The sequence below is a fragment of the Eulemur rufifrons genome, chromosome 8 (genome assembly GCF_041146395.1).
Source record: "Eulemur rufifrons isolate Redbay chromosome 8, OSU_ERuf_1, whole genome shotgun sequence".
In the NCBI taxonomy this organism is placed as follows: domain Eukaryota; kingdom Metazoa; phylum Chordata; class Mammalia; order Primates; family Lemuridae; genus Eulemur; species Eulemur rufifrons.
The window spans coordinates 27,797,309-27,812,383 of NC_090990.1; the positions used below are offsets into that span (position 1 = coordinate 27,797,309).

General features: G+C 40.0%; 1 protein-coding gene across 2 annotated transcripts in view; it reads left to right on the plus strand.

Annotated features, from left to right (window-relative positions):
- Positions 1-15,075, plus strand: part of MACF1 (microtubule actin crosslinking factor 1) — a 330,626-nt gene that overhangs the window by 204,134 nt on the left and 111,417 nt on the right. The window contains exons 37-42 of one of the 2 annotated variants that reach the window (XM_069479776.1): positions 1,150-6,594; positions 7,119-7,268; positions 9,856-10,071; positions 10,153-10,302; positions 12,575-12,808; positions 14,920-15,069. In XM_069479776.1, coding sequence (XP_069335877.1) covers positions 1,150-6,594; positions 7,119-7,268; positions 9,856-10,071; positions 10,153-10,302; positions 12,575-12,808; positions 14,920-15,069 — 6,345 coding nt within the window. The remainder of the gene's footprint in view (positions 1-1,149; positions 6,595-7,118; positions 7,269-9,855; positions 10,072-10,152; positions 10,303-12,574; positions 12,809-14,919; positions 15,070-15,075) is intronic. The other variant, XM_069479778.1, reaches the window with a different exon arrangement.

Sequence of the window (15,075 nt, forward strand, 5' to 3'; positions counted from 1 at the left end):
ACTTGTCCTTCATGCTCTTCTGGATCAGACTGAGAAGGTAGTATAATAGCAAACAATTTAGAGTCAGACCTTGATTTGTTTCTAGAACTCACTAGTTTTGTGACTTTGGACAAGTTACCTAACTTCTCTGTGCCTCATTTTCTTATCTACAAAGTAAAGACTAAAATAATTGTTTTCATAGGATTATTGTGAGGAGTAAATATCAGTGCTTAGTAAATCTAATTAATAAGTGGTAGCTGTAATCATGGGTGTCGTAATACCCATTCTAGCCCAGACCAGAAGAAAAGTTACTAGTAGTTCCAGAGGCAAAGGAATCAGTTTGTTTCTTTCTTGACTTACTAATTCCAAGGTCTGAATTAATTTAATTCAGAGCCACTGCTTTGGGAGAAGCTACAATTGGCCACCAAGAGTTTGCCCCAAATGCTAAACAGTTTCTTGAGTAATATACACAGGCTCATTTACTGGGATGCACAACTGCTCTGTGGCTATTTGGCTGCTTAAAGCTCTCTTCTCGTCCTATGGACCAGTCCTGCTGTGCTCATCAGCAGGGAAGTGCTACTTCCAGAGCCTTCTGCATGGTTTGTAACACTGAAAAGTTGTTATTTGGGGTTGAATTCTTACTTTTTGGGAACTGGTATGTGTCCGTAGAATCTTCGTGATTATTTAGTCTTAGAAATAACTGTTCTCTCACCGCTTGCCACTTTGTAGAGCTTGTCACTCAGATATGCTAATGCTCTAATACTATCTTTCAAGTAATCTGTGAACTTCTGGCCCTGTTAAACATTCTGTAGTTTAGAAAAAGAAATATTTAGCATTAATACTGCTAGGCTTGCTTCAGAATATTTCCTACATGTTGGGGCTTCTCCTAGGCTGGGTTTTTCTTGTGGTCAGATTTTATATAATATAGTTTTTTTTGTTTTTGTTTTTGTTTTTGTTTTTGTTTTTTTTTAAGAGAGAGGGTCTTGCTGTGTTGCCCAGGCTGGTCATGAACTCCTGGCCTCAAGCGATTCTCTTGCCTTGGCCTCCTAACGTGCTGGGATTATGGGCATGAGCCACCGCACCAGGCCTATAGTTCTTTGAGTGACTCCTTTCAACAGTTGTGCTTTGACATTGGCCCTGATTCAGTTTCTTTTTCGTTTTTTCTTTTAGGGTTACAGAGCAGTTGCTGGGGTGATTGACCTAGGCACTGTGGAGATATTTCCCATCTTCAGAGCCATGCAAAAGGGCCTTATTGACCAAGACACAGGCCTTGCGCTCCTGGAATCCCAGGTTATCATGTCTGGCCTCATTGCCCCTGAGACCAGTGAAAACCTCTCTTTGGAGGAGGGACTAGCCAGAAACCTGATCAATCCCCAGATGTACCAGCAGCTCCAGGAACTACAGGATGCCCTGTCCTTAATAAGCAGGCTTACTGAGAGCAAAGGCCCTCTTTCTGTGGTGGAAGCAATTGAAAAGAGAATAATCAATGAGAGAGTTGGGCTGAAAATCTTAGAAGCTCACCTGGCAACTGGAGGTTTCTGTCTTTCCCCTAGTGAGAACTGTATTAACCTGGAAGAGGCTTTTCATCAGGGCCTCATTTCTACATGGCTTCATTCAGTATTAGAGTCTCATCTGAGATCATCCAAGAATTTGATAGACCCCAACACAGCTGAAAAAATCAGTTTGCTGGATCTGATGCAAAGATGTATTGTCCACCAGGAATCAGGGTTGAAATTGCTACCTGTCAAGCAATTGGCAGGAGGAATGGTGAGCTTGAAATCAAGCAGGAAGGTTAGCATTTTCCGTGCAGTTCAGGAAGGGCTAATAGATAGACAGGTCACTGTCCGGCTGCTGGAAGCTCAGCTGTTTGCTGGTGGCATAGTAGATCCAAGAACAGGACACAGACTAACAGTGGAAGAGGCTGTAAGACATAATCTGATTGACCAAGATATGGCCTGTGCTATTCTCATAAGGCAGCTTCAGACAGGAGGCATCATAGACACTGTCACTGGGCAAAGGCTGACTATAGATGAAGCAGTAAACAATGGTCTTGTAGCTGCTAAGATTGCTCTTGTGATTCTGGAGTCTCTCTGGTCATTCATGGGGTTGTTATGGCCTGAATCTGGAGAGATCCTCCCAATTACAGATGCCCTAGAACAAGGTATTGTATCTACTGAACTGGCACATAAAATCCTTAGTAACCGACAGCATATTAAGGCTCTGTTTATACCAGCAACCACAGAGATTTGGTCCTGGAAGAAAGCAATGGAAAATGGTATCTTGGACAAAGATCTTGCCAATAACTTAAAATTGATTTGTATACCTGATGTAATGCCCCACATGCAAGTAACAGACTCTTTAGAAAGAAATAAATCAAGCATTAATCCTGGAACAGCAGCTGTCCTGTGCAGCAAGGGCCAACCTGAGGGTGCAGCAAGCCATAATGAGAAGCTATTGTTTCAACTGATGACTCACAGCTATATTAATGTGCAGAATGGACAGAGGGTGCTTCTGTTGGACAAAGAGCTGATGGAGACACTAACATGCAGAAATGAATCTCCTCTAGAAGTGTTTGGAATTGGGCACCAAAGACTAGAAACTCCTGAGGAATTGCAAGAATCAGCTAATGTGAAAATCACAGGAACGTTGAGTGATGAACTGACTGTGAAGCCACATGTGTTCCAGTTTTCTTCTCAGAACAAAGAATATCCTGATCAGGAAGATTGTGCTGAAGCAAAAGGGGAAAAGACCATTGTAGAAACAGAACATTCTCCTGTAGAGAACCCTGTAAAGGATCTGTTTGTAAGAGAACAAAAAGAGAGAAATCCAAATGTTGGCACTTTGGAGGTAATAAATAAAGTCAAATCAGAGTTACAAAGGCAGTTGTTAGGTACCAAAAAGGAAGACCAAACAGAAATGTCTACCAGAGACAATGTCAGCGGAGGACGACTCCGGACAGTACCTCCTGGGGAAGCAGAAGGTGTACCCTTGGTAGTTGACCAAGATCTTTTTTCTGTTGAGACATCAATGAAAGAATGTGAACCTCTCAGAAGTACTTCCTTTACATGTCAGAAAGAACAAGCAAACATTCTTGAGACTGAATATATTCCAGGTGAAACTGGAAGACCTCTTATAAAATCCCAAAGCAAAAAGTCACAGCTTCAGGCAGAGAAAACTCTAGGTATAAAATCAGAACTAAAGCCTGAAAGTGATATGAATATTCATTCTCCAGACAAAAAGAAAGGGTTAAATAAAACATTTTTGGCTAGGGATGACCATAAACAAATTCAAGAAGGACGAAACATTGCAGGTGGTAGTACGATGATGTTAGAAAAGACTGATGAGGAAGATAATGGTAGTGAGACTTCCCTGTCATGCAGTCATCCTTCAGAATTGCTTGAAGAAGCTACCTTAAATGTATTATCTGCACAGTTGCTAGATGGCGGTATCATTCATGAACAAACAGGTCAAAAGCTCTTACTAAATGAAGCAATTGCTCAAGGCATCGTGCCAAGCCACACTGCTGTGAAACTTATGGGAAAGCTGAACATGTTTCGGGGCTTCTTTGACTCTCAAACCTGCGAGTCTTTGACAACTGAAGAAGTCATTGATGAAGGTCTGATGGATGAGAAATTATTACATAATGTCCTCATGGCAGATAAAGCTATAAGTGGTGTCTTAGACCCCCGTACCCATACACTGTGCTCTGTAAAGGATGCAGTTGAAGTTGGACTTCTTGACAAGGAAACAGCCACCAGAATTTTACAGGGGCAGGTGGTGACTGGTGGAATTGTTGACCTGAAACGAGGCAAAAAAGTTTCTGTAACTTTGGCCTCAAATCTTGGCTTGGTGGACAGTGCTGACCAGATAGAGCTTATAAATCTGGAGAAAGCTTCCAAAGGCAGAGATGCTGAAAAAACAGTTAGGGAGAGTTTAATTAGTTTACAAATGGAAACAACAGGACTTACAGACCCTGACAGCAAAGCCCCTTTAACAGTTGTGCAGTCCATTGACAGAGGTCTTTTGGAGAGAGAGGAGGCCATTCATTTGTTGACTAAGCAGGTGGTAGATGGAGGTATCATTCATCATATATCTGGGATGAGACTTTCTGTTGATAATGCCCTTAAACATGGCTTAATTGGTGAAGATTTAGCCAAGCAACTCAAAAAAGTTGAGAACTTAAACGTCCATCAGTTTTTTCATCCTGAAACAAGGGAAACTATTTCCCTTCCTGAAGCCATAAAATTAGGTCTTATTACCCCAGACTTGAAAAGAGAAATCCAAGAAATTCAGGCCTTTTCTGAAAACTTTGTGGATCTTATTTCTGGCCAGAAATTGACCTTGGCAGAAGCTAAAAAAGAAGGATTATTAACTAATAAAGCAGTATTGTCTTCAGGAATGATGCATGGGATTGTAGATCCCGAGAATTACAGAATTGTTCCCTACTCAGAATTAGTAAAGAAATGTAAGATTGATATTCAATCTGGGCAGAGATATCTAGAAATTATTCCCTTCTCAGATATTAAAGATGGGGTGAGTGACAAAGTGCTTACATTGTCTCAAGCAGTTCAGCTTGGAAAAGTAGACTTTGCACCTACACTGAAGGTTCTGGAAGCTCAGGCAAATACTGGTGGAATCATAGATACCGCTACAGGGAAAAGACTGACATTGGGATCCGCTTTGGAACAGAAATTGGTGGATGAAAACATGTTCAGAATTATTGCATCTCATCAGGTGTTAAGTGGAGGAATTGTTGATATATTTAACGGTCAGAGAATGACTATAAAGGAAGCTATTGAAAAAGGATTTATCAGCCCTGAACTGGCAACTATGATCCAAACAGATACTTTAGAGTTCAGTGATCACAGGGCTCAGGTTGAAAAGGAAGATGGAATTGAAGTATGTGAGTTCAAGAATGAATTTCTAAGAAAGGAAATGTTTATTGCTTGTAATCAGACTGTTGAAATGAGTTGTGATAAAGCAGAAGATGAGAGATTATTTCAAATTGAAAGTAAGTTTGCACAGGAAAAGAAAGTACGAGTTTCTGATGGGAAGCGGGCAAAAAAGAGCAGGGAAATCTCATTAAAGGAACAGGAGTGCAAGGATCAAGATGAGTGGAAAGCATCTGCAGATGCTAAAGAATCTCTCAGCGTCGTAATTCCTCATCATCTTAAAGGTAAATCCTCAGGCCAAGTGTCAGTAACACACCCTCACTCTGAAGTTTGTGATTTTAAACTCAAAGAGGTGGCTAGAAATAACATGGAAAAAAATACAGATGAAGAGCAGGAAAAAGAAAGAATCTCTCATATGCAGCAGTCTATCTCACATTTAGATTCTGGAGAAATAAGAGAAAATCAAGGGAAAATGGTTTCAGAAGTACAGCACGCATCGTATTGTGAAACATCAGGCACATTGCTGAGTGAGCAGGTTATGCAGCAACCAGTGAATACTAGGATGAAAAGTAAGAGTGAAAAGAAGGAGATGATTGTAGAAGAAAGTATCAAAACATGCAAATCAGCAGTTCTTTCTGAAGAAGAGTTGAATCAAAAAACTGCCATTGGAGATGAGCGTGACTCCAATATAACGACTCAACCTATGGAAATGACTGCAAGTGAAAAAGGGAAAGAAGCTGATAGGGAAATGGGATTATCTATAATTTGTAAAATTGAAGACTCTTCTTCCCAAATGATACCCAAAGGAATTTCTGTAAAAAATCAGGGTACTTTAACATTTTTTAGCTCTAAACAGGCCAGTGAAGGGGAAGTCAAAAATTTAAGTCTCTGCTTGACTTTAAAACCAGAAGAAAATTTATCTCAAGAAATTACTTGTGGGGCCCAGAGTGAACCTTTCCCTCCTGTGACCCAAAAACCTGAAGGGTTGCACTACCAGGAATCAGCTGGAAAAGCCCAAGTTACAGACACATCCCAGATTTCCAAAACAGACGAATCTTTCCAAGGAGCCATCAGACAGGAGACCAACTATTATCAAGATTCCCATGTTACTTCTAAGACTAAGGAAACCAAAGATCTGGTTTTCTCATCTAATGAATTTAAAGATGAGTCATACCCAGAAGTACCTTTTGACCCAACAAGAGCTCTTAATTTGGAAGAAATTACAGTTTCTAAAGTAGATCCAAAAGAAGTCAATTATCTAGAATTCTCAGAGAGAAAGCACCTTCATCATCAGGACAACAAAAGTGATCATGAACTTCCTGGAATTCTCAAATCTGAAATAGCAGTGCAGGAAATAACTAGAGAGAAATTTCTAGAAATGGCAAACCCTGCAGGGGTTATAGGTTCAGACGTGGGGTCCATTGAAGACATAGTGACTCAGAGAAGTCCCAGAGTCTTGGTATCCCTTCCTCCCGAGAAACTATTGGAAGATGGGTCTCGAAAAGAGAGTACAGGACAACAGGATGCCACCATTAGTCCCACTATTCCAGAGACCAGGGAAGAAAAGACAATGTCCCTAACATGCTCTACAGTGAAGACAGATGAGAAGACACCACAGGAAAAACTCAGAGAGAGCCCTGGTAGTGAACAAACTCTCTTCATTACTGCACTTGGGGAAAAGAGAAATGAAGATGTAAACCCGGAGCCCCTCAGAGCAACTCAAGTAAGTTTCCCAATGGTGTGTTTGCATTTTTTGAAAGATATAACTAGTTTAATGCTAAAATTCTTAACTAGATACAGAGTTTATATATGGGTAATGGTATGCATGTGTACATTTTAGGGTACTAGATATAACTTAATTTATCATCTGTTTGTAAAATAGTTGTTGAAAAATTAGGCATTGGCTCAAATGTCTTTCTAAAATTTTCAAGGGTTTTGAATTAGAAACTAACATTGCAGCTTATTTGAAATACTGGGATGATGCTATATAAAATCAAAATAGCTTTTGGACATTTTGCTGAAGTAATGCTTGTAGATTGATAATTATGAGCTTTTGCTCTCTGAGGAAATTAGTAAAATCACCTTTGTCTGTTGATTTGAAATGACTTAAAATAACATGTTTTATTTTATTCTACCCTATGAGTAGTAAAAATTGCTTCTTTCTATTTGTCTAACAAGAAACCTGTCTGCTTTAAAAGCCAACTTAAAGGAGAATATGAGAACTGAGTTTTCTTTTTGACTCCACAGAATGTATTTAACCGTCGACTCTGTTTAGAACATGATGAGAAGCTCGTATCCTATCTATCTTTGTTACGGGACATTGAAATGAGGACCAAACAGATTCAGCCTCTGGAACTAAACCTGGCAGAACTGCAGGATCTGCTGTGTCAGGCCAAGGTAGGTTTCCAGAGTCTTCCACCAGGCATACCGGCTTCAAGATAGTTGCCTCCCTCTTCCTTGGAAATTTCAAGGGTTAATAGGACCTGCTTGGCACTCTATTCCAGGTTAAACAATCTCAGACTCTTGTCAGATAATTGTGGGATGGGCTAGGTTTGGAAGACTGGATAAGATTTATAGTGAACAGGCTTGAACAGACTTGGCTATGAATCTCATTACTACCATTTGTTATCTGTATGATCTTGGATTGAATGAAATAAGTTCAAAGGCAGAGAGACTGGCTAGGAAACATAGTAATTCAAGCAAGAAATGTTGAGGGCTTGAAATAGTAGATTGATATGTAAATTAATCTCTATTACTTCCCCACACGCTACAAGACATGAGGAAAAAGTATTTTTAAAAAATGCATAAACTCACAAAGAATAAATAGGAGAACAAGAGAGGAGAAAACAGCAGTAAAATTTAGAAGTTAGAAAGCAGACAGATGAGGAGGAGCCTTAGCAGACTAAAGAAAACCAGATCCTAAACTTGCAGTGGAGGAAGCTAAGGAACAACCTGATTTATACTGCAGAACTCCCTAAAGCCTTAAAGATTGGTAGCACCAGAAAGCAGAGAAGTAAATGAATATGCAAACAGGGTTGTAATTTGTTTAAAGTTTGTTTACAAAGCAATTAGACCTTTAGATTTCCAACTGACTTAACATAACCGGGCAACTAACTGCTCATGCCTCACTCCAACGGAGACTAGAGGTTTATCCTCTGAGGAGAGTAATACAGACTATCTCTAGACTAGGGAGAGCAGCCATACTTGCAGGTAAGGATTCTGTACTGAAATGTAGGTTTAACTGGAAGTTCACATACATGCTGAATCTTGAGCTTCATCCTTCCTTCCCTCATGGTTTGAACAGCCCAAGGGGAAAGACCTAATATTAATAGCACTGATATGAGTGGTTTCCCAACTATGTGGCCTAACTCCATCATCCTCAGTGAAGACTACAGCTAGCAGGCCTGCCTCTGCATATAGAGTTTGTAGTTAGATCTTTAGGTCATTGCTTTCAAACACGAGCATCCAGGACAGACGAGGACAAAAAATTGCTGGTCATGTTGGCTCACGCCTGTAATCCTGGCACTCTGGGAGATCAAGACGGGAGGATCCCTTGGGCCCAGGAGTTCAAGACCAGCCTGGGCAACATAACAAGACCTCATCTCTACAAAAAATTAAAAAAAAAAAAAAAATTAGCTGGGTGTGGTGGTGCACACTTGTAGTCTCAGCTACTTGAGAGGCTGAGGCAGGAGGATCACTTGAGCCCAGGAGTTCAAGGTTGCAGTGAGCTATGACTGTGCTATGGCACTCCAGCCTGGGTGACAGAGCAAATCCCTACCTCTAAAAGATAAAATAAAGGACAAAAAGTAGATTGAAAAAATGTAACTGAAGGACACTAGGAAACACAGAAGAGACTCAAAGGAGGAGTAGTTAGCAGTATCAGCTATTGCAGGGAGACTGAGTACAATGAGGACTAAAGGGTCTAAAGGGGACTAAAGGGGAGATTTACCTACAGAAAGTTATTGGTGACCTTGATAAGAACAGTTTCAGTGGAGTGGTGGGATATAAACTAACTTGGAGCAAGAGTAAACGGGAGGTTGGGAAGCAGAGACAATTAATGTAGATCATTCTTTCCAGAAGCTTTATAGTGCAGGTAAGGAAAGAGGCAGGACATGAGCTAGAGGAAATGGATTGAAAGCAATGTTTTGAACGGTTTTTTTGGGCCGAGGAGAAAGAACCAATAAGAAATGACAACTTGAAATTAGAAGAGAGAGGAGGTGATAATTGATAGAATCAATTCCCTGAGAACATAGAAAGATGGCTTTGACAGGGAGTAAGAGTAGCTCTTTCACTGAAACTGGAGGTTAAGAGTTGTTCCAGGATCGAGTCCCAGTGAGGACAGAGATTGTAGAGGTTTCTTTCAATATCCAGAGTACGGCCTTGGGTAGGGTGGCTGAGGGGAAGTGAAGATGGTGCCCAAAAGAACTACAAGCTCTTCCACAGCTTATTTCTGGCTTCTCTGTTGAGGATCAGAATATTACAGACTAGCTGAGTGGGAAGGCTGGTTTGGGATATTTTAATGTCCTTTGGTTCCACCCCCTTGGAATTTGGAGAAGAAGAGTCATCCTTTGGATTGACTTATTTTGTAGCACATTTGTTCTGCATGACTGCACCCTGACAAAGGCATAGTGACAGTCTTGGAGAGACTGCAAGTTGTGTTGGAGGGAGCACTGCACTGAGCCAGAAACCTGAATCTGAGTCCTGGCTTCCTGCTCACCAGCTGGGTGACCTTGAGCCAAAAAAGTTCACATTTTTAAGTGATCAGGCATCTCTTCTGTAAATCCAGAATGATAACGTCTACTCTGCCTACCTCATTAATTAGTGATTGTGAGAACCACGTAAATTAATGAATGTATATAGAACGTTTTCTAAGCCCTAAAGCCTATGCAGGCATGAGGTGAGAGAGAAATGTGTTCACAGCTGATTCCTAGACAGCAAAATTTGAGTCTTGATTTTTGGAGGTAACTCTACTTTATTTCCTCAGGTATTGGACAGGGAGCTAAAGGATCTGTCCGCCTTGATCAGTCAGGAGTTGGAGTGTGTGGATCAGATTATCATCAGCCAGCCTCAAGAAGTCCCTGCTCAACTGTTGAAGGCTCTAGAGAAAGATGCCAAGAATCTTCAGAAGTCTCTCAGCTCTGTGAGTGACACCTGGAGTTCCAGGTTACTTCAGTTCCAGAATGCTGTGGAAGTAAAAAAGGTAGTTATTTTTATTTATAAAGGCTCACAAAGTCTGGGCAGACTTGGAGATTTTTTTATAATGTGATTTTCCGTTTCTTAGACTAAAGTGTTAAATCAGCACATACAGCTAGAAGGCAAACTTCAAGATCTGAGAGCCTGGGTTGGCAGTACCAATCTTATGCTGAACAGCAGGGAATATAACAGTGAAATGGATGCTGACAGCTTGAATCACTGTCTCCAGCAATATGAGGTAAATTCTCCACCCATTCTCAAGCACGTTTTATTTGTCCTTTGAGTTGTATCAATTTTATTTTTCTGCTAGGCAAACTGGTATCTGTACTTATTTTTCTTAGAAAGCCTGATTTTTCATTTTGTAAATAAAGTCAGCTATGTTTAGTTATCATACCCCTGAAACGTCAGTGATTATGAGTATTTCTCCTTTCAGCTATTCCGAGAGAGTATAGAATGACCAAATGACCTATTATCAATTTCATCTCCTCTTTATGAACATCTAGGATCTGCCCTTTGTTTCTCTTTCGCCCAAGATCTAACCCTACACACAGCACAACTTCAGGAGAATTTTTGGTCAGTGATCTAGAGCATGGGTTGGCAAACGTTTTCTGTAAAGGGCCAGATAATAAATATTTTAGGCTTTCGTAGGCCATATGTAAATGTCCCATCTCTATTGCAATCACTCAGTTCTCCCATTGAAATATTAAAGCAGCCATAGATAGTACATAAACAAATGGTTACACATGTGTTCCAGTAAAACTTTGTAAAAATAGGTAGCAGGCAAGATTTGGCCTAAGGGCCATAGCTTGCTCACCCCCGACCTAGAAAGATGCTTTTTTTTTTCTTGTTAATACCCAAGTTGATTCTTTTTAATAGTCAGGGAGAGAAAAGTTAAGATTTTGAGATAACATGTGAGCCAGAGAGTTTTCCCCCAACATTGTTCTCTCTTCCTTTTTTTTTTTTTTTTTTGGTGACAGAGCCTTGCTCTGTCACCTAGGCTAGAATGCGGTGACATCACTGTTGCTCACTGCAGGCTTAAATTCCTGGGCTCAAGTGATGCTCCTGCCTCAGCCTCTCAAGTAGCTGGGACTATAGGTATGTGCCACCACACCTGCTAATTTTTATGTTTTTTGTGGAGATGGGTCTCACTCTTGCTCAGGCTGGTGTCAAACTCCTGAGCTCAAGGGATCCTCCTGCTTCGGCCTCCCAGAGTGCTAGGATTACTGTGAGCCACCACACCCGGCCTGTTTTCTTTTTTTGTTAAATTTAAGATTATATCAGCTATTACACTGGTTTATCAACCATCTGCTATATAGAGTTGTCCCTCTCCTTAAACTCTTCAGAGAGTCAGAGCAGAACTAGAAATGTCTTCTCCTTCTGTCTTCTTCCTTTTGCCCAGTCTTCAGAGAAGCAGACATAAAAGTTTGTCCATGGTTAACCTTATGTACAACCTCATCCCTCTTTATTATGCAAGAGTTGACCTGCCTCTTTCTTTCATACCCCTTATCCAAAGATACTGGGGAAGAAAGTAGCAGACTTTATCTGTTTGCTAAGATATTACAAAGAAGATAGCATGAAAAAAATTCATATGATACAGCATGAGATATAAAAACACAGAGCATCTCATGCATTGGTGCTCTCTGCTAGTTATAACTTACATGAATTCTCTTATGGAACGAGAACAACAGTCTAAGCCTTGTTTTCTCAGTGATAGTTTTCTAAACCTGTATGTTCATAGAGGAAGGAAACTTTGTCTTATGATAAATATCCAAGAATGCCTGCCTGCCTACTTTGGAGGATCGACTGTTGTCAATTTCAAAGTGATAGAATTATAGATATTCTGTTTTTATTGCATTCAGTATAATGTAAATGATCACTAAATGTTCATGGGGAAATGACATGCTTTTAATTGTCTGAAAACACGTAATTTTAGTGTTTCGGCAGTTTTTAGTACTTTATGAGGAATATAACCAAAATTCAAGAAAGTCTGACTGTCATCCTTCACGGTTTAAAAATGTATAGATAGCATTATTTACTCTAAAAAACAAATTTTAGTGACTCACAAATAAATTATATATTTTCTCAGTATTAGCGCACCAGTAACTCATTATCGGACAAACACAAATAGGTATGTGAACCTAAGAGAATACACTTTACAGATATATCTCAGACCAGAAATTCATGTTATACTTTTAAAGCTTAAAAAAAAATGTATAGATTTTTTTGGATTAACAATAGTATAATTTTCTTAGGATAAATAATTGAAAGCTTACTGTATCAAGGTCCAACAAAGGAAACTTAATTGTAGTTTGTAAGAAGTTTGCAGAGACCAGAAGTAAGAGAAACTTCCAGTGCTAGTTTGGCCATAGAATCATCAATGCAAATTATAAAAACATAGGAAATTAGCCTCTTTTTGATTCTGTTAGTTCTTTGATTAGAACCAATAGCTTCAGCATGAATAGAGAGACAGATGTATTATTTGCTTATTTTTCTTTCCCCATTTACCTTAGGATTTGAAACAGCCCATGGCTGAAAGGAAGTCTCAGCTGGATGCTCTTGCTTTTGATATTCAGTTCTTTATCTCCGAGCATGCCCAAGATTTGTCCCCTCAGCAGAATCGACAGATGCTGAGGCTTCTGAATGAGCTGCAGAGGTCCTTCCAGGACCTTTTGGAACAGACTGCAGCTCAGATGGATATCTTGCAGGGCCGTCATCAACAAATGGAGCAGGAAGCCCTGGTTAAGGTCAGACTGATCCAGCAACTGGGCCCAGTTTGTCTTTTGGAATGTCCTCTGTCTTTGGGTTTTCTGGCCAGACTCCATGAATCATGATTTCAGGAACCTGGGTTTACCAATTTTGAAATTTCATGTCTTTCAGGCCAGTATGGTTCTGGTCCAGGAGACAGCTATTCAGGGCTGTTTTTCTTGCTGTGTTTTTGGTTTTGTGTGCATGAGTGAGAGAATATATATGTTTGTGTGTGTATGCACATGCAGGTGTTTTCTTTTAGTGAGATCCTTCCTTCACCGTGTCTCTGACTTTCAAATGAAAATCATGTACCTAGTCCTTTCTTCCCTTTCCTTTCTCCTTCAGCATTCTTTTGAGGGCCGTTAAGGATATCTCGATACTCTGAGTTCTTGAGAAAAACAGTTCTGAAATGAGTTTTATTTTGGGGCTTTTCAAATGGTGTACAATAAGATTCCTTGACTATCTTCAAACAGCTGACAAGGAACTTTTTTCCAGAATCATATTTTATTATAGCACCTTTTAAACCATTCTTCCATCTTCCATCACAACCGTCTTCTTGCAAAACTCAACATAATTGCATTAATAGTAACATCATTACCTTAGAATACCTAGAATGATACTTATGCCATTTCTGCTGTTTGAATAATAAGTTGGCATACAGCAAAATGACATTAGAATTGTCATTATCACCAGAAAATTTGTCTCAGGAGCTCCTTTATTAAATATTGTGCTAAGTATAATTGAGCTTTTGAGTCATACTTAAGGAAATTAGGTTCGTCAGTGCCATATGTCCCCTGTTACTGCCTCATAGTTTCAACTGCATTGGAATTGAGAGAAAATACTAATGAAATGCTTCAGCTTACTTTCCAAATCTGAACATTTGCAATGCCATAACTTGGGAATTTATAAGGCATGGTGTAGCCTGCAGATAGTTAATGAAGTAGCATTGATCTGAGCCACCTTAGTGCCTAGCCCAGATTCAGGCTAGGTCCCTGAGCTGCAGCAGGCAATAGAACTGCATGTGAACATTCTCCCTGAGCATGTAATTAATTCCACAATGTTTATTAACCTTGTTATTGTCAGAAATGCTCTGCTCCTCTCTATATTTGCTCTGAATGTGTGTGTATGTCTGTGTGTTAACTTGTTTGCTTTGCTTTTTTCAGATTCAGTCTGCACCCATCCTAACCCATGAAGATCCTGTTTTACAGCTGAAGAGCTCTTAGGAGTTCTATTCCAGAGCCTTTCTATTGTCCTAAAGAGGGAGAGAGAGGGCCAATTTGGGCACCTGTTTGTAAGTGCAGGTGACTAAAACACCATCAGAAGGTAGAAACTGGTGGAAAATGGCTTTAGATGGATGGTCAGGAGAACACATCATGCTCAATTGCTCAGTCAGGTGCTTCATTGTTATGCAACTGAGATGAGATCTGGAGAAAGGATCAGGCACAGAAACACATTCCCTCTCTCCCCATGGGCCTGGCTTTTCCCTTTGATATCAGTGTAGACACCTAAAGGACTGAGCCAGTTGCTATTCTTGGGCAGTTTCCTTCTAAAAATAGCCAAATTAAGCCCCTCTTGCCTGGCATATAATCATTCTATTTAATGAGTCTCTGCATTTGTGAGACATTTGATTTATAAAGTCAGCTCAATTATTAATAAGCTCAATTAACTTATGAACTTCCTTCTAGTCCAGTTCTTCTACTTTTGACTTAATAAGTAGCAAATCCTCTGATTGTAATAGAGGGATTGATCAGAACCACTAATATATTATCATTATTATCACATGTGGATTTCAAGCATCTGGGCTCTCTGTTCTCCATTTCTAGGATTATAACAGCAATCTGGCAAAAGAGCTCTGAAACTAAAACCTGAACTAGAAGCATTCACTCCCAAAATTACCCTCGATTATCATCCAGACCATAGACCCAGATCAACAGACTGTCCAAATAAGGGGAGCTTCCGAATATGATTTCTGTGCCTTGCCTTGTTCTAGTCTCCCATCAACTTTCCATCCTTGAAATATAACCTTCCAGTTTTATATTTCAGGGAGTTATCTTGCATTTATAAAATGAGAATTAGTAATTGTCTTTTGACCCCTTTGCATTTTAATTAGACCCTGCAGAAACAACAAAATACCTGTCACCAGAAACTAGAGGATCTTTGCAGCTGGGTAGGACAGGCAGAAAGAGCACTGGTGGACCATCAGGACAGAGTCACCCAGCCGGATCTCTCTGCTTTGCAGAAGAACCAAAGTGACTTAAAGGTCAGT